General features: G+C 39.8%; 1 protein-coding gene across 3 annotated transcripts in view; it reads right to left on the bottom strand.

The window, feature by feature from the left end:
* btbd11b (BTB (POZ) domain containing 11b) overlaps positions 1-21446 on the bottom strand; it is a 94175-nt gene extending 72729 nt beyond the window's left edge. For 2 of the 3 annotated variants that reach the window (XM_055007307.1, XM_055007310.1), the window contains exon 1: positions 15910-16966. In XM_055007307.1, the coding sequence (XP_054863282.1) occupies positions 15910-16762 (853 nt within the window). In that variant the 5' untranslated portion in view covers positions 16763-16966. Of the gene's footprint in view, positions 1-15909; positions 16967-21309 lie in introns of those variants that run through there. The other variant, XM_055007313.1, reaches the window with a different exon arrangement.
* Positions 21447-22288: the final 842 nt, after the last annotated feature.

Here is a 22288-nt window from a genome sequence, read left to right as displayed (position 1 = left end):
TCAGAAATTCCCAGCTGCATGCATTTTTCAGCAGGTTTGGAGATTATCTAAAAGTGAACAGCCCGTCCTCTCACAATCCTGCAACTCATCCTCCCAGCGCCCGTCCTTTCCTTTACAAATCAGACTTCCAGCGGTGAGACGGTGAGGATCAGAGCTGTAAAGGCAGACCTCATGCAAAACCATGCCAGCTATAAATCTGACAGACACACCTGTGATCCTCCAAACTCCTCTCTGTTCTGTGATTCAGACAGTGCTCCAAAGCTCTGTCAGTCCAAACAGAATAACTCAGTGAACCAAAAGAACAGAGCATAATGACAATGCTGAGTCATTTTTAGTGGCTTTTAATCACTATTGTGCTGTGGCAGTGGTGTGGGTGTTTCCCAGAAACCAGCTTTCATTATTAAAGGTACTCAGTGGAAAATTCACTCTTAACAAAAATGGCTTGGCTTACTTCCAGCGTTTCAATTCTACTTTCACTCAGGAAAATTATTCAACAGCAAAAGTAGAATTTAATGCATTGCTTACTACAAGTTCAATCCTCCATATAGCACACAGAAATTCAAAGTCCAGCTCACCTGTGAAACCGTAAAACTGCACAATTCCTAGCTGCAGTATTGGTGTAATTCAGCCACACGTTAGAATCAAAAAACTATTTTGTCAAGAGCAGCTCCTTAGGTTTGTTACATGCAAAAGTGCAGAAGTCTGAAACTGTTTTTGCAACCTTAATGCAGTTTTGTAGGCAGAAATGTTCAGCTACGACTGAATTTTTTGCTCATGTTGTGTATTATAGCCTATGAAAAAACACCATATAGAGATGTTAATGAGGTAAAAACCTTGATTTTGACCGGAGGATGTCTTTAACAAAGGACAAGTTTACATTCTGGGGGTGTTTACATTCTATTAACAGCTGCATCTTTAGACGTCTCATCTTTACAGTGATACTGCACAGTTCACAAACCCTCTAACCAGCTGGTTCCTGAATGTAGCATCACCAGAGGCTGATGCAAACATGCCAGCAAGACTACAGACATATAAATACACAAATTATGAAAGTATAGATGCATTTGTCCTCTCCTAGTACAGAAGCTATTCTCCTCTCCAAATAAAAGAGACCAAAGAATAGAGCAGACCTCGGCTACACAATTCCAAGTTGCAGTATTGGTGTAATTCAGCCACACATGTTAGAATCATACAACAATGTTGTCAAGAGCAGCTCCTTAGGTTTGTCACATGCAAAAGTGCAGAAGTCTGAAACTCTGTCTGAAGTCTGAAAAGGTCTTTGAAACCTTTATGCAGTTTGAAGGCAGAAATGTTCAGCCACGACTGCCTTTTTTGCTCATGTTGTATATCCCAGCATATGAAAAAGCACCATATGGAGATGTTAATGAGGTAAAAACCTTGATTTTGACCGGAGGATGTCTTTAACAAAGGACAAGTTTACATTCTGGGGGTGTTTACATTCTATTAACAGCTGCATCTTTAGACGTCTCATCTTTACAGTGATACTGCACAGTTCACAAACCCTCTAACCAGCTGGTTCCTGAATGTAGCATCACCAGAGGCTGATGCAAGACTACAAACATATAAATACACAAATTATGAAAGTATAGATGCATTTGTCTTCTCCAAAGAATGGAGTAGACCTGGGATTAGTAGCTACAATATTATTACTTCATTTTACAGTGACTACATTCACATGCATATTAACATTCCACTATTATTCCAAATTAGACAACATTCTGAATTTAACGTAGTCATGTAAACAACATTTTCTATTCAGAACTTCCAAATTAGGCCTTACTCCATGTTTAGCATTTTCTGATTTAGACATGTGGAACATACTGATAGTATTCAGGGTTTATGAGCATTTCTTGGACATGAATGCAGCACATTTGGAATATGCATCTCATTTAACACAGTGTCTTGCCTGTTTATGGTCAGCTTTGTACAAAAACCAAGTGGCCAACAATTTTCAAGGCTGAGGTATACAAAACCCCACATTTCAGTCCAGAAGGAGAAAAGGATTATTCTGTATATTTAAAAAGTCTACACACTTGGACTGACTGTGCCATTAGTACTCAAAGCTCCAACAGAGTAACTAAAGAAGTATTTACTTTTTCCAATATTTTACTAATCCTCTCTCTAAAACCCATTGTCACAAATATTGTAGAAAGACATCCTTCATCTGCAACCATTATACGTAAGTGTGTTACTGGTTTCTGTTAAGACTGAAATCCTTACAAGATTTTAAACACAAGACAGAGGATTTAGAGAAAACATAACATACCAAATAAGATCATTTCCCTGTTGGGAAGTTAGCGGAATGAGGAGTACAATGTGCAGAACTCTGATTTAGACAGATTAGTACGAGGCTGTATTTATCTTTTGGGTTTAAGGTACTACACACCACTAATGCCTACTATAAGAAAATATACAGTGTAATGTTTCATTATTTTTCTTAAAAGAAAAAGGGCAGAAGTTACAGTCTGTAAGCATCTGTCTTTTCGCAGTGAAGTTGTTATTCTGCCAACGTCTGATCCACTTTGACAATGAAATGGGAGTAAAGCAGGAACTGGCATATGTTAGTAATAGCCATGAACAAATACATATAGGGCATATACCTTCTCTTGTAGTAATCTGTACCATATGGTGCTAGTTCAGCTGGGGGTTGAGCAAACTCACTCAGTTGGAGAGAAGGATTGAGAAGACGTCCAACGTCCATGTGTTTAAGTGCAGCTTTTGAGAGAAAGCAGTTTGACACTCTATACGTGGACTTAATGTTGTTGTTATCTGCCACTTTTCTCATCTACCTTCCCTCACATCACCCACACACACACACAGCTCTGCCCTCTGCACTGTGCAAACTACTGTTACAGATTATAGTTCGATCTGGAGAAGATCTGTCATGGTTCAGACATATATGTCTGCATGCAGTCAGGCTCCCCAGAGGGGCCTTCCACATCTGGATTGACAGAACTATTAGAGCTCTGGCAGACATGTAGGATGGGACAAGGCTACCCCAACTCAGTGCCTACTCTCCGTCAAGGCGGTGGCACAGAGTGGATTCATTATATCTGCACTGAATAAGAAAAGCCGCACCGAAACAGACAGGAGAAATTGAGGAAGCACGACAGAGAGAATGAGAAATGGGCAGCAGAAATGAGAGAAAGAGAAGACATCCATCCCTTCATGTCTTGATTAGTCCAATGGAAATGATCTGGCTGAATCTTTCAGGCCACTGAGGCAGTTTCACACCAGGAAACTGAAAGAGGAATGTTGATTTCACTTTCCTCAAACATGCACACAGTGTATATGCAGTGACACACACAGTCTGAAGGTCAGTGGTCTGAGCTCTCATGGGAGGTAATGGGATACTGGTCCACTGGAACAGAATCAGTACTGCATCAGCAAATCCACCACCTCTTAGAGCCATATAAGCCCCATTTTGTGCCTCTGCTCGTGTCATTTCATTGTTCACAAGCAAACTTACATACTCTATTAAAAATTACTAAAACTAAAAGAAACAATCCAAACATTGAAAATCTTTCTGACTTATTAAATTTGCATGTGGTATCTTAAGAAATGCCTTTCCAGATTCAATTTATAAGATAATATTTTTTTTAATAACTATTCAAGCTGTTGTGGGCACTTACAGTAGTTTATGTCCCCAGAGTTGAAGGAATTACTCTGACAGTATCTTTCAATCAGATTTTGATCAAATTTAGACCAATAATTATGGAAGCATATTACTGCCACACCAGAAAAATAAAATTGGTTCAATTTCACATTCTAATGTGACAAGTTTATTGTTACAACAAAAAGATATATTCAGTATATAGCAAGATATTTTCCAGTTAAAATGTATGTAAAGTTTATGTATTACGTACGTAAATGCTTGAATGACATAACAGAAAAGTTGTTTGAACAATATAGGCCTACTATTTATCTTGTTGTAGTATAAAATATTTCATGTTATAATGTCATAACGTATATTCTCAGAATGCAAAGATCAGTTAAATGAAGGAAAATTGACCATTTACATAATCTGATTAGGTTTTATCTCATTCTTGGCTTGAGACATGGGGAGATTATTCAACAAGATGTATGATATTATGATAAATCTTGTATCCACTGAGCCTCCAGTGCCCCTGCGGCTGATCAATGAGACATGAGGCGACCTGCAGCTCCATGCATTTTAAAATCCTTCTTTGTGTGTGCAGACTTATCATTGTATCATCCACTGTGCTTAATAACAGCAGAATCTCACCACATCTCAACCCAAGCGTGAAGTAGAGCTTAATCAATTGTGTAAATGAGCCATATTGTTCAATTTATCCGCACACCACTTCCTCATTCAAGCACGTTTCACATTATAACAATGCAATCTAAGTTACCATGTTATAACACGAAATGTTTCACATTACAACAAGATAAACAAGAAACGTTTCTTTCTTTTAGCACAGATGCTGGCCTCATTTTTAATCAAAACTGGATCCATTGTTTGTCTGTTTCAACAGACCAGAGTGCACTGCAGTCACGAGACGAGTTCTGAGGATGCAGTGCGACACTTTTCCTCTTGGTGTTTCTGTCACTGCTGATTTGTCCATGTGCAAGTGAGTGAAACACATTCAGACACATCCTGGCGATCGCTGAAATTCAGTCCAGAAAAAAAGGGGAGAAAGCAGGTACTGCAGATGAGGCAGACTGATGGAAAGCAGTTATATTTAGGTTGATGTAATCATATTTGCCAATTTCTCAGATTTAAAGGGTCCCCACTTCATTCTAATACCAAACCAGCAACTGAGCAGCATGTAAAAGATTCAGTAACGACACAACAGACGGCAGCAGTGATTAGCATATATGTACACACACACACATATATTTCCAAGGATAATTACATCCTCCAGTGAAAGTATATGTTTAATCCATGGGAACACGGTCATGTCAATAGGAGAGAGAGTTTTTCTTTTTGTCACATGAACAATATCTGTCCTTAGTTTATACAGCACTGCATGGCTCAGCATTCACCATGTCCTACAGAAACACGCATGAAGTAGTTTACAGAAGACTGGAATAACAGAAGTTCAGCTCCTCATCATCACTTCAGAAATCTCCACACATGTTCTCCGTGAAAGAGAAAACTCTTTGTTGCACAATTTGCACACAATTATGCTTTTATCCAAGCTGCCACCGGAAATTTTTAAAAAGAAAACTTTCCGCTCAGCAAGCTCAATGCGGTCTTGTCTTCTATCACTGTTCACCAAACTTTCTTGTGCTGACATCACTCAGTGTGTCCTGTGCATCTTCTTTGTGGCTGGCAAACAGACTTTAGGTTCATTGCTGCCACCTACTGGGCTGGAGTGTTCATCAGTGATACCAGCGTGCCAGAAATTAGGGAACTGAAAAAGGTGTGACTAAATATGTTATTTTTTTTAACACGTTATTTTTTCTGTAAATAATTAATCGTAATAAATGTGTTAAAGTCCCAGTCCTAATTAAAAGGACTGTTTTTTTGTATTGTACACTTAGCTTAGCATAAAGAACAAACAGCTAGCTTAGTTTGTTTGAATTAACACTGCTGGTAAGTGGATTGTGTTCCTTTAGAAACAGGCAGGTGAAGCTGTTTAGCTATGGCTTCCTTTCTTTATGTTAAGCTGACAATCTTACATCTGCATCTGAGGATTTTCTCATCTACTTTTCAAGCAAGTAGCAACCGCAAGAGCTATAACTTAAACCAATGTTCCAGAAACTGCAGTTCCTTAAATGGCCACTTGAAGCTGGCTCTAACAGTGAGTCAATCCCCAAAGAGTCCCATGTTAAAATGCCCAACTCAACAGCAGAAAAAGACATGTTTACAGCACAGTAAAAGAAATGTTTTCTTGTCTCTAAAGCTAGTTTAGACATTGTTTATAACTGCATGTGGGGTATTTTCTACATAAGTCACCAAATTAAGTTTTACTTGGTCTTAAATTTATGCATGTTTAAGGGCTGCTTTGAATGACAGGTGGGCGCTGTCACTGGAAAGTCCATGACCCAGGGATGTTTGCATCATCTGCCTCAGCTCTTCTGACACTCCACCAATTTGCTCATTTTTGGATTAACTGGGATTTAAGAGGAGTCAGTCACTGAGCTTCGAAGGTCACTCTTCACAAAACATAAGAGTGATGCATTCGTCCATCTTTATACACAGTTAATGCTCTCAAAAATAAAGAGAATGAGCGTAATCTCCAAAAGTCAAAATATTCCTTTCATTTCATCTAATTCTTATTATTAGTTAGTTCTGCCAGTCAGTGATCCACTTTTAGTTTGAGAAACTGAAGCTGAAGTTAGTTTGACAAACAGTAGAAGAAGTAGGAGCTCATCACTGAGTGAATCCATTCTTCTCACAGGACCAATCTAAGCTTTTCTTATAGAGGATTCAATAGTTGTTTTTGGGAGATAAGAGCTGATCTTCACACTGACTTCTCGACGGAACGGTTCTGATTTTTGGGGGCATCAACCAGTGATCCTGATTGGTAAGATTAGCAGAAGATTACCACATACACCCCGAGGAAACTAAGCGTCACTGCAGGTTCCTCATAAGGAATAAACTGATCTGCAATCTGACAGTTAAACTGAGCAATTAAACAACAACAGGTGAGAAGACACAGACTGAACTGTAAAAGCACAATGTGGCTGATCAAAGCAGTGTTTTTGAGGGAAACCTGCTCTGCTCATGCTGATTTTAGCATTTATCTGATCATAGCTGATGAAAGAGCTGTACAGGTACGTGTGTACTTGTGTCTGTTGTGTAAATATATTAGAATTTGGTACCCTGTTCAACAACTATGAATCAACAAGTGTCAAGACGTGTCCCAACACGCAGCCGTCTCTATCACACATATCACTTTTCTAATGGTGACAGGACAATTTCTTTGAATTTTGCTCAGCTCACATCAAACAGGGTGTACAAGTTCAAAGCTTGTTTACCAGTATCTCCTTCATACTTTCCAGCCAGACTGGCTGCTATTTAAACGGGATCATTTCCTTCTATACAACAAAAGGAATTCAGAGCTGCGAAAAACATTGTCGATACTGATGCTTCATCCAACTAATCCACTTGCTGGTACTTGTTTGCTCAGACTTTTCTTCCTGCTATAATAAGAAGTAGACATTGCTTGTCTGGGTCTCATCTGTCACCCACAGTCTCTCTTATGGATTTTCCTGTTTTGATCCTTGCCATCTGTGCCTCTTTCTCTCCCTCTGCTTTTCTTCCATAATGAACAGTTCATTCTTAGCCACAGCTTCCCTGGATTTGGCTGTGTGGTACAGCCTGTCAAACTTCTCTGGTTCTAGCAGTGGAATATTTTCATTGTCTACCTGGCTAAGAGCAAATTCTGAGAAAGGTGAACTTTCCTTCTGCGCTTTGGGAAAACTTACTGAAACTGCCCTGAAGATTTAGTCCAGAGGGAAACAAAACTCTCCCAAAGACAGAAATAAAATCAGCTAAAGCTCCCCTGATAATGCCATCCTGAGATAAAAATACTAAAGCTTTTCCACTGAGGGTAAACAGGAAGCTAGCAGAGTGATTTTAAGCAATAAGTGTTCACTTTCTGGGCTGACGATGTCGGGGCTATAATGGAGTAAATCTCATTTTGGTATTAAAGGTTAGACATGAAAACAAGAAAAATCTGCTAAATTAGCCCTAACTGCAGCAGCTCCAGCTGAGCTTTTAACTCTTGTAGAGATTGTTCATAAAGGCTGATTAAATTGGACCAGATTGTAATTTTATGCTCTTTTTCTTCAAAAATGAATATCATGGTCTTCAATGACTAATCACTGAGAAGATCCTGAACTGTGGGATAATAATTAGAGCTCAAATTACATAACACCAGGCCAGTATGCTCAACCTGTGACAAAAACCTTTTTTTGTACCAAAAATAATGCAGAAAAAGATGCTTGGCATAATTTTGTTGTGGCTCTGACTCTATTCATAACAATACGGTACAATAGTCTCTGTAGCACATGTAGCAGAGCATATACTCCAGACGGTGGTACGGAGTCACGTGGTGCCTTTCAGATAAGATGCTAACTCTTCTTGAAAGACTGAAAAGTTAACAATGACTTCATCAATTTCTCGTCACAACATTACTGTAATACAGTAAATCAATATCTGAATGTTTTACAGGAAAAGACCGATCATCAACCTGGCCGATTATAGTGGCTGATAATTGCCATTTTTTTCCAATTATCTGTATTTTAATTGACTGATTATTGACAAATAAAACATATTACTTCAAGTCCGATGCAGCCTCTTCTCATTGTCTGTTGTCACTCTGTAGTCACAGAAATGTCTCTTAAACAGAGATTGCAAAAGCCAAACAAGAAACACAAGCTCACCAGGAAACAAGCTATTTTCACTGTGGCTAAGGTTATGCTAACGGCTAGCAGCTAACTTAGAAGGCAACCACAAATTAACCTTAAATATGTGTATGTAAAACAATAATTATTAATGCTTTAATATGGACCTTAGTGGGTAATTAAAGTGATACATCAGAGCAAGATAAAGAAAATAGATGAGAACAACAGACATAATCTCAGTTGATCCCATATGAACATGAAAATTTAATAACTTCCATTTCTATATAACATTTCCAATAATAACCACCCTCATTAATGAAGAAGTCTCGTTATGAATGACAGGTTCTCTGCTACTACATGCTGCTAAAACATTACATTTAATGTAGATCAGTTAGAAATATCAGTTAAATGTCGTTCCTGATTACCAATAATTTGCATCGTTATCGCCATTTAAAAAATGATCCCTAACGTTTTACGCCCTAAAACTGGTATTTGTACTCATATACCAGCTGACTGACAACACCAGTTCTCCAGCTGCATGTATCAACACACACAGGAATGAGTGACACTCTACAACACAAAGCTTTTCTACAATCCACTGGGGTGCACAAGAAAAAGCAAGAAAAAAATGACCCACAATCTCTTGCAGGCGTTGCCAGCTGGGTGCAGAATTAACTGTATTCTATCACTTGTCTCCTCTTAATCAACTGAAGTAAACTTGGCTGGAGCTCTCCTTCGCTGTACCAGACTCAGTGTCACATCAGCATTCTTCACTCCCTTCTGAAACTCACAATTAATTCCAGATCTGCTCCTGGGCTGTGTGTGGCTTTGCAAGTGTGTGTTGCTGCCTTATGTGCCCAAGTGTGTGCTGCTGTGTAAGGGTTTCCCTCACACAGATATGTTATATCTCACTCCCAGACATAATGGGGACTGGTCTCCGCCGGTACAGAGTGGTACCGCTGCAGACCGCAGTCATTCCTGTCTGCCTGCCTTCCCCACAGCATGTGTGCACCAGGCACCGACGCACACCAACTGCTGGATAAGGAACAAAAGACCTGGATAGGACCTCCACTCTATCACCATCATGAGGCACCACGAAAACGGCAAAAACCGACAACAGTAAAGCATCTAATCACATACACACTCAACAAGTGTCCCTCTGCTTTCCTCACATGATGTCTGTACCTTAGTAAACTTTGAAAGGAAAACCCCACCTTCACTTCACACTGTAATGGTGCTGTGATTTCCAGGGGATGTGCTTCAGTGCTGTAATTTGCTATTTCTGTGTGGCCACTTTCTCTAAATGTGCCTTTTCACTCTGTGATTTTCCACATTTTCCAGAGTGCCATTGGACACGACCCACAGAGGTGTGTTCTTTGTGCTGAAAGGAGCGTGCATTAGTGACAGCGAAGTATGTTTTTTCCAGGCGAGAAAAAAGTGAGAGCGAACAGAGAACAATGCCACAGAGCAGCATGCCAGTTGTTCAAATGACTTCAAATTACCCCTCAACGGTGTTCTATTTCACATGCTACTGGCAACAGCTCCGCAAAGATGCACTGAATTTCTACTGCTGGCAACACCGGTAGATAATTTGGTATCTGTGACTGCTCTGTGATGGATTTCTGGATGTAAGATTCATGAATGTCAATACAAAATTGCAACTCTACAATGAAATGGCTGCTCTATTTAATGCTAGAGGATGACAAAACAACAACAAATGAACATTTTTTGAAATTTTTTTCTTCATTCTAATATGATGAGAATAATGACTAGTGGCATCCATATCAAAAACTAATAATTATTTATTATTATTCTCTCCTATGCTCACGTTTTTGCACCTGTATTATTTCATTTATTCGGCTAAGTAGCAGAGCTGCAATCAAAGAAAACTATAACAAATGATGTTTATTGCTTGTGGCTGAAAAATGAAGCCAGTGTGTCAAAACTGCAGTCCCTCAAATGGCCACTTGAGGTCAGCTCCAAAAGTGAGTTAATCCCCATAATTCCCCATTTTAATATGTCAAACTTTCTAGCAGAAATAAACATGTTTACAGCCTGATGCAAGAAACGGTTTTGGTCTCTTTAGCTAATTCCCTTGTTCATGACAACTGTATAGGAGGTGAATTATAATAAAATTCACGTTTAAATTCTATCAAAGCTTAAAGTTATGCATAAGGGGTGTTTCTGCTCTGAGTCACAGGTTAGTGTCATCACAGGACGGTCCATGGTCCTGAAATGTTTGCATGGCCCTCCTGAGCTTCACACACACCAAACCTCTTTACTCATTTATGGATTAACCAGGAGGAGTCAGGTTCTGTCCAGATGGTGACACCACACTGAGCATCACACCTGCTGTTCAGGAAACATATGAGTGTTGTCATGGAGGGTTCAGGCATTGTTATACATACATGTGCTACAACAATATATTTTGGAGTCCTGCTACTGCTAACCTGACAGGCAGAAGTACAAGATTCACTCTACTTTTAGCTCTGGTTTGGTTTCCATCAACATCTCTGTGAAATATCTGGCTGTTAAGCAGTTAAATACATCAATAATGTATCTATACTATGTATACCAATGTATACTTGTTTGGAATGTTGCACACAGTAGGTTTGTTTGTGAAAACAGCTGCCTGGTGCATAGAAATGAGTGAACCAAAATAGTAAAGTCGTGGACCAGAAAACCAAAACAGTGAGCTGAACAATACTTAGATGCTCCATAGAGCTGAAATAATTGTGCATTTGAATGGTAATTCTCTGTGTGTTTATCACTACGAGTAACCTCTTGCACATTACACACAAACACACACCATAATTATAGCAGCTTTATATGAGACATATTTACTCACAAGTTAAAGGTCACTTGGTGTGCTTTGTATATATCCAAATTACACTTAATATCTAGAGTACATTATATCCTGATGTAGTCAGATAAAAAAATATTTAACTTTCACTGTTGCACTGCACTCAGTTCATCAGTTCATGCATGTCTGGCCACTTGTCAATGTGAATAAGACAAAAATTAGCACCAACATGCAAACACAACTGGCTTGGAACAAGCTTTAAACTAACATTTGTTTAAATGACATTAGATCAAAATGTTGCAAACCATCTCTGGCCAGACATGAAAGTCACCTCACACCTATAGTGTGATTAAAAACTCATCCTCAGGGTAGTACATATCCCTGAGCACAGGATATCACATTCCTCTAGACATTTTCTGTGACATGCACACATCATTAAGGAAATCAAAGAATCCCTGTGTCCCGGGTCTAGCGGGAGCCATAAGAAATATCCCACCATATAGAGCCGTTTCCTGTTCTGACAGGATACCACAGCCACAGAAGAAGGGAAACCCAACACCCACCTGCAAATAGCACTGAGTCAGACATGGTGAAAGGAGCTCCTGACATCTTGATGTAAGTGTATGTGTTTGTGTGAGTCGGTGTGTGTTGAGCTTGTGTGTGGGAGGCCTGCCATATGCTGGATGTGCCAATGCGGAACTACATGCTGCAGTAGGTGAGAACAGACATTATAGCATGGAATAATTATAGATCTTGTTTTGACGCCTGACATATCAATTCACAAAACAAAGAACAAGCTTTTTTCCATTGTTTTGTAAAATTGATGGATTACAAAGGAAAAAAAATCTGTTTATTACATAACATGCAATACGTAAGCCTTAAACTGCTGAGATGCTTATATTTTTGGACTTCTCTTCTGTTGTAAATAACGAGCTTTAAACATGCCAGTGTGACATTTTGAGGAACAAACTTATGGTAATTGCGTTCTGCTGAGAGTTAGATCAGACGATTGTTACCAATTTATACAGACAATTGCCTGTTAGCTTAGCTTAAGGAATTATTTCATGGCCATTACGAGTGACTTTGAAAATCTGTTGGGTTGTCAGGATTTAAGGAAGATTCTCTTCCTAGACATTAACCTGTGCAGCACATAACACCACCATAACACCACAAACCATTATTTAATACTCTGAAGCATCATCTTAGTGACTGGTAGGCATATTTTGTTACATTTGAACAGAGCTAGGCTTGTTTTTTACCTATATACGGTCTTAAGGCTAAGCTAACTGCACAGATGGGTGACAAATTATAGGAAAAACCTGAACCCTTGACCCCTACAGTGAAGTGACCCAGCACCTCTTTAACTTATGGAGGGCATTTGGCATGATGGGACTCATTTGCTATGATCTTCACAATCTGAACACCTATGGGAGATTTTGGACCTACGTGCTAGACAGTGCTTCCGAATGAAGTGATAAATTTTGAAATAATATTGCATTCCTTTAGTAGCATTCCAGAGAGTTTGAGCAGCAATGCGAATGTTCACTGAAGCTGTTATAGTAGCACACGGTGGCCGTTTACCTTACTAACAACACGTTATGCTGTTTTGCCCTTTTGTCACCCATCTATAATTTCATATTCACTGTAGACACAAAAGTGGCATCAATCTTTTCACATCTCGTTTTAAGAAAGGAAATAAGCGTGTTTTCCAAAAAGCGGAGCTATTGCATCTGCGAAGGAGAACAATTGAGGTGTGTGATAGAACCTAAATGTTCCAAAAGGAAAACACCCACACCATCGACCACCTTATTGAATCTGTGACAGCACAGAAATGGAAATCAGCTTTGGTGGAGGAGATGCAATAAAGATATTCATAAAGGCCTTCTGACAAAGTTGGGTCACCAGCGTTAGCATAATGTAGAAAAATCACTTCAATTACTCCCACTTGGCAGAGAGAGGCAGGGAGGATGGATGGAGTGCTATGGAGGTTCAATCTGGCAGGCGGCGGCTCCGTTAAGGTCAACCCACTATCGGATTGACTGGTTGTCTGGTTGGAGTAGGAAAACAACAAAGGATGCCGCAGCCTTTCTGTCAGTGCAGATGCAGTGTTTTGAGATACCCGGCCATATCAGAGTAAGAAATGCAGCAGACGATGAAATTTTGCAGTGTGGAGCTTCCTGTATTAACTTAACAATACAATGACACGTATCTCTTACACCTGCAAAAACTGTTTATTAAACCATTTTGGCCACTTGTGGGCTACAGATAAAAACTGTGAACTGTATATGATAACTTTTTAAGTTAACCCTTTATGGGGCAAGTGATCATATTTTGCAACTTCCGCACACATTAAATATGGCATTGCTCCCACCTCTCAGTGAGGTCGAGAAGCATGCCAATCAGCCAATCAGCGAAGATCACTCTACGTTACAGCACACTGCAACGTGGCATTTGACCAATCAGCAGAGGCCTGGAACAGATCAAACTTTCTCTTTTCTCTGAAGCTGAAACAAGACGGACTTGCAGGTAAGTCGTCCTCCATATTTGCGGTCGAAATGTCAAAACTAACCATGGTTAGTTGATGAAACTCACACATTTTACAGTTTACTAGTTGTCCTAATATATTTCTTGGAATGTTTTTTTTACCACTAATGGGCAAGGAACCACGTATGGTAACTTCACTGATGTTGAATTTCAACATAAAAATTAAAAATTTTGAAAAATGTCGCCAAAGTAAGAAAGTCCTATGTGCTCCAATAACACTCTAGGGTTGAAATTTCAAAGTATTTCAATGAGTGCCCTATGAGTAACGTGTTGCAAACAGTTTCTAGTGTACATATCCAACAGATATGAAAATATGGAAACACACCACCCTTTATTTTGGAGTTGTGTTTCCTGCTACCTGGTCAGTATTCACTCTCCTCTTTGCTCCGTTTTTGTCACCACAGACTACTTCAGGAAGATATCTGTCTATATCTGCTAAACACATCACTGTGTTCACTAGATAGTCGCTAACTTTGTGGTTCTGCTGTTGGGTGCCGGGCAGGTAGAGAATCTGACATAAATGACACAACGAGAATGAACCAGAACAATAAAGTTGTGAGCCCTGAAGCCAAAACAATGACTAACAGCTCTGTGACGCAGAGCAGTGGCTGATAATTCTCCGTCAGTTCATCACTTCAAGCAACCCCAATCATTCCCAGTCCTTCCATTTACTGTTATTGTGAATATATTGAATGTAGGTGTTAAGAGTTTTTTTATGTGAGTAATTTAAAAATTACTTCATAACTCTACTTCATAATAAGCTGTATAGCACTACACTGCACAGCATGGACTTCATGCACTGTGCCACTTTTCTAGCCCTGAGCATTGTGTCAGCATTCCACATGCACCAGACATTTTACTTGCATTTCATCCTATTCATTGCTTCAATGCACCACTGAACTCTTGCCACACCTCTTCCACAGCTGGAGTCTCACTGCATGCCAAGTGGTCTTTGTACGCAGAGTGACTGAATGCTAAAATTTAATACTGTGCAGAAATACCCGAAACTCTGATGGATTGTTTTTGTAATCTCCTGACCAATTTTGTGTACTGTAGTTTGTCATCCCTACGAATGAATGCACTTACATGTGATTCTGCCTGCAACTAAAACTTCACAATCCTCAACTCTTGTAAGCAAATAAACATTGGAAATGGTAAGCAGACTGAAGAATACCTTTAAAAAGAGAGGAGCAGTGAAATAAAGTGCTCCTCTAATGATGCCAGGCTTCTGCTGGTGATTCATCAATACGGTCACCGAGTCTCTTTAACTTTCTCTCTCTCTGTCCCTCTCTCTTTCTCTCGCTCACTCTATAACTCAGTTTTATTCACATCACTCTGCATAATGCATGATAGCACATACGTCCCCCCAAGGCCTTTTATTACGTAAACCTGTTGCAAGAGGAGCCACAGCAGCACTTTTACAACATCCATCAAAACAGGGGCAAACATGTGTTAGAGTGCTTTCTGATGTATTGATGGTTAAGTGGCACTGAAGTCTGAATACAATTAGACTTGTTTCTTGAACTCAGACACTGTCAAAGCACACACAGAGAAGTGTTTTCCAATTCCGTGGGAAGCCAGTGAGTAAACTGCCAAGGAGGTACTGTGTGCAGCAGAATCTGAAAACGTACACAAGAATGAAAGACCTCCTTCCTCTTTGGGTGAAAAGAATGAAATTCATCTCTAGAGGGCATCAGGGTTGGAAACCAGCAGGGAAGAGCCTCCTCCATTGAAAGCTCTCAGAGTGACGGCTGGATATTGTGGCCATTTTCAACGTGTTGTGCACGAACAAAACAGTGTAAGAAGGGCTATCAGAGAATAGCATCTTCAATCTCACACTGCACAGGAAACAGAGGAGGCGAGCCGCCCATAAGAGGATCACTCTCTCTGTTATCATGATCTGCTCAGTCAGTTGTCACCTGCCTGAAGCTCCTACAGCTACAAGAACATTCTCTCGCTTCCAATCTAAAGTTCCTCAGTGATGGAGACACTGTAATCATGTAGGATCTCTGGGTAAATCTGAGCTACCTTTCTATATAAATCCTTATGGGACTCATAGTTGTTCCATTTGTGGTGCAGGTGAGACTTCCTTCCCATCCACTGTATCCATGTTTGCACTGCTCATGTAAATATCTACTGAACGGTGACAAATTACGCAGAAGAATTTGTGCAAACAATGAGGGGGAGTGCAACTGTTGCATTCACTGCAATTCACAACTCACCACTTGCATTCTTCCCGCAGATCAGGTGCTGCCAGTGCTGCAAGGACCCCCATATCTCTGCATCACCGTTCACGGCCTGCTCCAGGATCTCCACAGTGAACTTGGGGATCCCGTTATCCCTCTCCAGCAGCGCACTGCGCAGCACCCGCTCGTACACCTCTCGGAAGAGGCTCTCCATGGAGGCAGCCAGGTAGATGGCGGCGTGCTCGTGGATCCTGACCGCCACCCTGCTGTCGACCATCCACCTGAAGAACTTCCCCACGTTGAAGATGAGTCCGCAGCGCGTCGACTTGCCGCGGCTGAACTTGTCCTCCTCCGTGCTCATGTTGTACAGGGACAAGGCACTGAGGGCCGCGCCGATGCAGTTTATCGAGACGGTCCATGAGAGGACGATCTTTATGGCACTTTGGATCTCGTATTTGGTGCATTTGGCGTAGCGCAAACTCAGGCGCTGCGCCTCCTTGGCCACCCGGACCAGGGCCCGGCTGACCAGCGCCGACAGCCGGAGCAGGACGTCCTGCGGGGGGGTCGGCAGGCTCATCTCCTCGTCCTTGTTCAGTGCGCTCGCCACTTCCCCGAGGCTCCACGGCACATCCTCAAGCTCGGGTAGTTTAGCGCACTGCCCGGTGCACTCCAGGATCTCGGCGTCTTCGACCAGGACCGTGTTGACAGTGTCCAGACTGTTGTGTCGACTGTGCATCGAGTCGGTTAAATGCCAGTAATTCCCCCCATGTGCCTCTGAGCAGCACAGCGACGCACTGGAAGATCTGAAGGAGTCGGCGGCTCCACCATAACCCGAGTCTAGCGTCAAATCCTCCAGGGTCCTCGCTACTGACTTGCTACTCCTTGCCATAACTGCACTTCATACTGTAAAAGAGGGCTTTGGAAAAAGTGGAGGAAAACACTGGAGACGCCGGAGTTTGATTACGCACAAGCTCTGCTGACTAATAATGCGTAAATCTCTACTCTTTTTTTTAGGAACAGTCCCTCCAAGGCGACAGCAGCCTGTAAAGTTAAGGAGTAGTATCTCAGTACAGTGCATCAACAGTCACAGAGCTGGAGCAGCGCAGTGCCTGACAGATGGAGGCGGGACCGTGGAGAACCAAGAACAGCTGTCAGCCAATGGACTCTCGGGAAGAAGCAGCAAAGAGTTTTAATTGGATCACTTTAAAGGATCAATAAGAAAAGTCATCGATGCAGCTCATGATACAGATATTTAATGTGAAGCCAAACTGTGAAAAGAATGAGCACAATGCTTGTTTGCCTTCTTCTGGAAAAATGTCATTTCTCCAAACTCTGGTAGAGCAAAAGTGCATGAATCCTGTGAAATGTTGCATGTAAAAGTAAAATGCAAAAGACAGAATTTGCAGGGAATGGTAAATAACATAATATAGAAGGAGCTGATTTTATGTAACCGTGTTCAGAGGACAAGTCTGCCAGAGGATCAAGCTTTTGAGATATTTTCTGAAGGCCCATGTCTGATCGTAACATGACTCAAGACCATTAATAATAGATTGCATGCATAATGTATCCCTCTCTGTTCCTCTGGAGGAGAACTCATTGAAAAGATCTGAATTACTTTCAAGGTCATTGGCTAGGATCACTCACAGGGTTTTTACCTGAGGTTTTTTTTGTGTTTCCTGTACAACAATGGAGCTCTGGCTCTGCAGAATCTGCATGAATGCCATCCCACTGTAATTAACTGAAAGCCACAAAGTGCACATATTTTATTCAGTGTGGTTTAAGTAAAATGTATTAAAAATAAGCAGTCACGCTGGATTGCCGACAATAATCAGTTCGGTGCAAATAACTGAAAAATGTTAAGGGTTCAGTGAAACAATTGTCTGAGCAGTGGATTTAAACTAATGCTGGAATAAAAAATAAAGAATAACTCCATGAACTGGGTCTGCTAACTAAGTGGGGCTGAGTTTCATCTCAGAGGCAGCAGCAGACTGGAGCTTCTGCATGTGACAGCGGGCTGGAAGTCTCCCTGGAGCAACAGTGAACCCTGGTGCTGTGCAATCAAACTTCAGTTTATTTGTCAGGGTGAAAGACTAAAACTACTTTGTGACACATTATTTCAATTAGTATAAGGAGAAACATACACTGGGAATGATTTAATAATAAATTTGTGATTAATTAATGATTGTACTGAACATTTCCCTGGTTAATGCAATTTAAAAAAAAAAAAACATCTTTTTGCAGTATATTGTACCATTAACAACCTAAACCTAAAACACAAGCAAGTACAAAAAAGAGAATAAAAATACCAAACCAGAGCACTGACAGGAGAGCCTGCAAATGAATTCTGTTCTTAAATTCTTACTCTGACTTCCAGCTCCCTATAGGTAGTAAAGTGCTCCTGGTTCATGAATTACTCAATAATGTGGAGCCAAAATAGATTTCCGTTCTGCCAAAAGCCAAGCTGCTTCCAGCTGCTCTACTGCACCATTTATTATACATTCCTATAGACTTGATTAAACATTGGTATATTTTCTAAAGATTTGCTTCTGTTTGTTTGTTTACAATTTATTGTATTCTTGTGTACATGCTAATCTAAACAAATAAATCCGAGTGGGATTAACAAAGTTGTTTACTAGTCTATTATATTGCACACAGATGCAGCCAACATCCTGATACCCACTTAGTCATCTAAATTAAAAACTCTGTTGTGCCTTCGCTGTTGATTATTATCAGTCTATTTTCCTTGTTGCATCTGTGGAAACTTACAACAAATTACTACTGCAGATTAACTGCACTAGAAGTGTATTACTGGTCTGATTATCTCTGTTATTTTCCATTTTAAGCATTTTAACTAATTTTGAGTTCATATTTTATTTCGACAGAAATATTTTCATTCTACTTTTTACCATTTTTGTTTTTGAATGTCGTTCTAATGCCTTTCTTTGCCTACGTAAAACACTTTGAACCACGTCAGTGTTTGAAATGTGCCATGAATAAAGCCGTCTTTGCCTTCACATGTCAGTGTCAAATCTCAGTCATACCAGCAGTGGAACATGCTGGGAGAATTTTGTTTGTTCCTGAATCTTTTTGTCAATGCAAAAAAAATCTGACAACCTAAACAGACGATGAAAACAAATTATTCTTTACTAAAGAATTTAGTCTTTATATGGAAGGCATTTGTGACAGTAGGAAAAATATGTGTTAGATTAATGATGGCTTAAGTTCATGTTAATGCTTCAGTGTGATGATTTGAGTATTGTGTGTGCTGCCTCACAGTCATGTGAACAGAATTTAAAGTTTATTACTGTTATTAGTAACATATGTGCTTCCCCTATAATGACAAATCCAATTTAAAAAGTCCTGATATTCAATGCATGCAATAAGTGTGAATATTAAGAATGTGTCTTAAATTCTGCAACTGTATTTTTTATTAATTTTATGCACACGTATAGCTAACTGCTGCAGGGAAGCTGTCTACTGTTACATAGCTGCTGCTGATTAAACGCCACAACTTTGGGTTTTATGTAATTTAATGTGGTTCATTTTACCCTGCTGAGAGTAGGTGGCTGGGTGTAAAGGTTATACAATTAATGTTATAAAGCTGGGCCTCCTTTATTCAAAGGAGAGAGGTCAAGCTTTATAGCTGAAATGTTCTCTTTCTCCAAGTTCACGCAGAAAAACAGAGAAATTGATTGACTTGCGTAGATTCTCTTTGTCGTCTCTCTGACTTCTCTGTTCTTCAAGGAAAATAAAAGGTACAATGCTAGTCACAACTAATTTTGGAGACCTGCTGCTATTAAAATTAAAGTAGATAAATTAGATTTTAAAAGTAACCTTGAAGGTCATTTACTGTCAGACATTTTGATATCACAGTTTCATATCTATATTAGGTGCACATGAGCCTTTCCAGCCCAGGGACAGTTTTAATCACATTTAATTTGAAAAGGGCAGCTGGAGGGAGCGCGACTCAAGAGCTGGTAATTAAAAAAAAAGTGATTTAATGGCAAAAGCCTGAACCATGAGCCTGAGCACAAACCAGAAGACCTGTTTCTCAGCTGTGACAATGACAACGCCGGTCTGCTGGTCTGCTGGTCGGTCCACCGCTTTGACTCAGCTAAGCAACAATTTTACTAAATTGCATACACCTCCATACAGTCATTCATTACTACTCATTTTGATGATTTCCTCAATGTTTCTCTTGTAAAACCAGCAGTTCAATTTCCTCACTTATCTGGTGAAATATCTGAACATCACCTATATGCACTGGTGCAAACTTTTGCACAGACATTCATGTTTCCTTTAGGAGGCACAGTAATAACCTTGTAGCTTAGCATCATCATCACATCAACAGTAGAATGTATCATCACTCAATTTAGGACGCTGACCGAACACGTTGTACAACAGCTACAGTGTGCTCCTTGGGGCAGTGTCGATCATTGCTGCAACCAGAGACAATGCAACCTTTACACACAGACATAACATCTCCATGTTCTTGAAATTAAGAAAAAAGGCACATCGTCTAAAAAATAAATGGCTGACCAAAGAGCAAATGCATTTGACAGGTTGAGGTGAAGGCCTTCCCAAAAAACAATTGCAGGTTAAGACTGTCATCTAGTGTTCACTTGCAAAATTACATGCAGCAGTATGTTTGTATGCTACAGAGTAATATTATACTTTCTATACAGATAATTCCCATTGAAGCTGGCTTTAATTTAGGAGAGCAGCTTATGACTTTATAATCAGTGGAGCATAATTAACCCAGCACAGCCTATTTCAGTAGCTTGTGAATAATAAAACTAGTTGTCTTTGACATAAAAATGACTTTAAGTTATCATGAGAATGAGAATTATTGATTTAATTGTTTTTGGGGGGGTGGGGAATGAATGAGTAGATCAGTATTAAGGTATATTCTTGAGAAGTGTGGGACACTGTGCTAAAATGCCATCAGATGCAGGCCAACAATATGCACTTACATCAAAGACAGCAAAAAAAAAAAAAAAAACATCCAGAAGCTGATCCACTGCAATGCTGTGCTCCCCATGTCTTATCCTGCTTATCTTCTACAGTAAGATGACTTGAACTAAGCAGAATATGCCCTAACCAGAGTGCCATGGGTCCATAGGCACATCCACTATAATTTACTGTGGGAGTGAGGGATGTGCGGTCAGGGAATACTAAGCCACTGAGGCAAAGCACTGCCTGTTTGGGTCAGAAAGCTGCAGAAACTCATCTCATGACTTTAATTATCATAGAACAGCTACAGTACAGATTTTATTGCCTTACATTAAACTCTCCCTTTGGCCAGTCTCTGAATCTCTGAGCCAGCTGTTTCAAGCTGATTTGTTCCTGTTAATTTATAGACAATTATAACAGAAAAAGAAATTATCAAGGGTAAATTTTTGTACAAGTTAAAAGCCTATGCAGACAAGTACTTACCATAATAGGAGATATACTGCGTAGCTCCACGGGCCAGAATGTGGCAATGATGTATTTTGACATCCTGCTCCGGGGTGATACAGTATGTTCCACTTACTTGGCACAGTACATTATCTTTTCACTGACCCTGGCATTTCTGTGGGACATAAAACAGCATGAACAGATTGTATAATTCTTCACAAAATTATTTCTTATCATCTTCTATTAAAAATAGCTGCACAGAGTGTAACTGAGACCCAACTTTCATCATGGAGTAGAGAGAAATTTGGTTAAAATGCAATCTATCTATCTATCTATTGTTCGTAAAGTATAAAATATTTTCATAATCATCAAAAGTGTACAAAAGTGCCAGCTAAGTACAGCTGCATTAAAAAAAAAACACTAATGTAGAAAATAAAAGCAACACAGATTCACAAAACCCATAAAATACAAACACATACACAGAAAATTCTGTAAAGGAAGAAGGAACTGAACAGGAGGCCGAATAAACTAAGGAAACACGAACACACACACCCACATATATACATACACACACACACACTTGCATGTATATTGCATTAACAATCACTCTTAGGTGCATTCCACTCTTCAAGTGCAATTTCTTTTACTACAACAGTTCTTTTAGTACAAGCCACAATACTTAACAAATCCTTAAAAAGCCATTAAAAATTTTAGAATGATTGGTTCCATAAAAATAAGAAATTTTGAGTATTGGGTCATTTTGGTAGAATTTAGTAAGAATTTTATTTTTGTTAGTTTTTCTTGTAAACAACAAACAAAACAAAAAAAACCATCATTTGTAGTTGCTTGTGTCTGTCTAATGCAGCCACAAATTATGAAACACAAAAAAGATTTTTCTAAAAATATTTTATATATATACACACACACACACACACACACACACACAGTGCTTAACACATTTCTTAGACCACCACCAGTGTAAGGTGTTTGCCACCACTACCTTCAATCAACAGTATCT

This window comes from Amphiprion ocellaris, chromosome 3 (assembly GCF_022539595.1).
Source record: "Amphiprion ocellaris isolate individual 3 ecotype Okinawa chromosome 3, ASM2253959v1, whole genome shotgun sequence".
Classification (NCBI taxonomy): Eukaryota; Metazoa; Chordata; class Actinopteri; family Pomacentridae; genus Amphiprion; species Amphiprion ocellaris.
The sequence above is the reverse complement of the archived record's forward strand: the minus strand, read 5'-3'. Positions and strand labels throughout refer to the sequence as shown.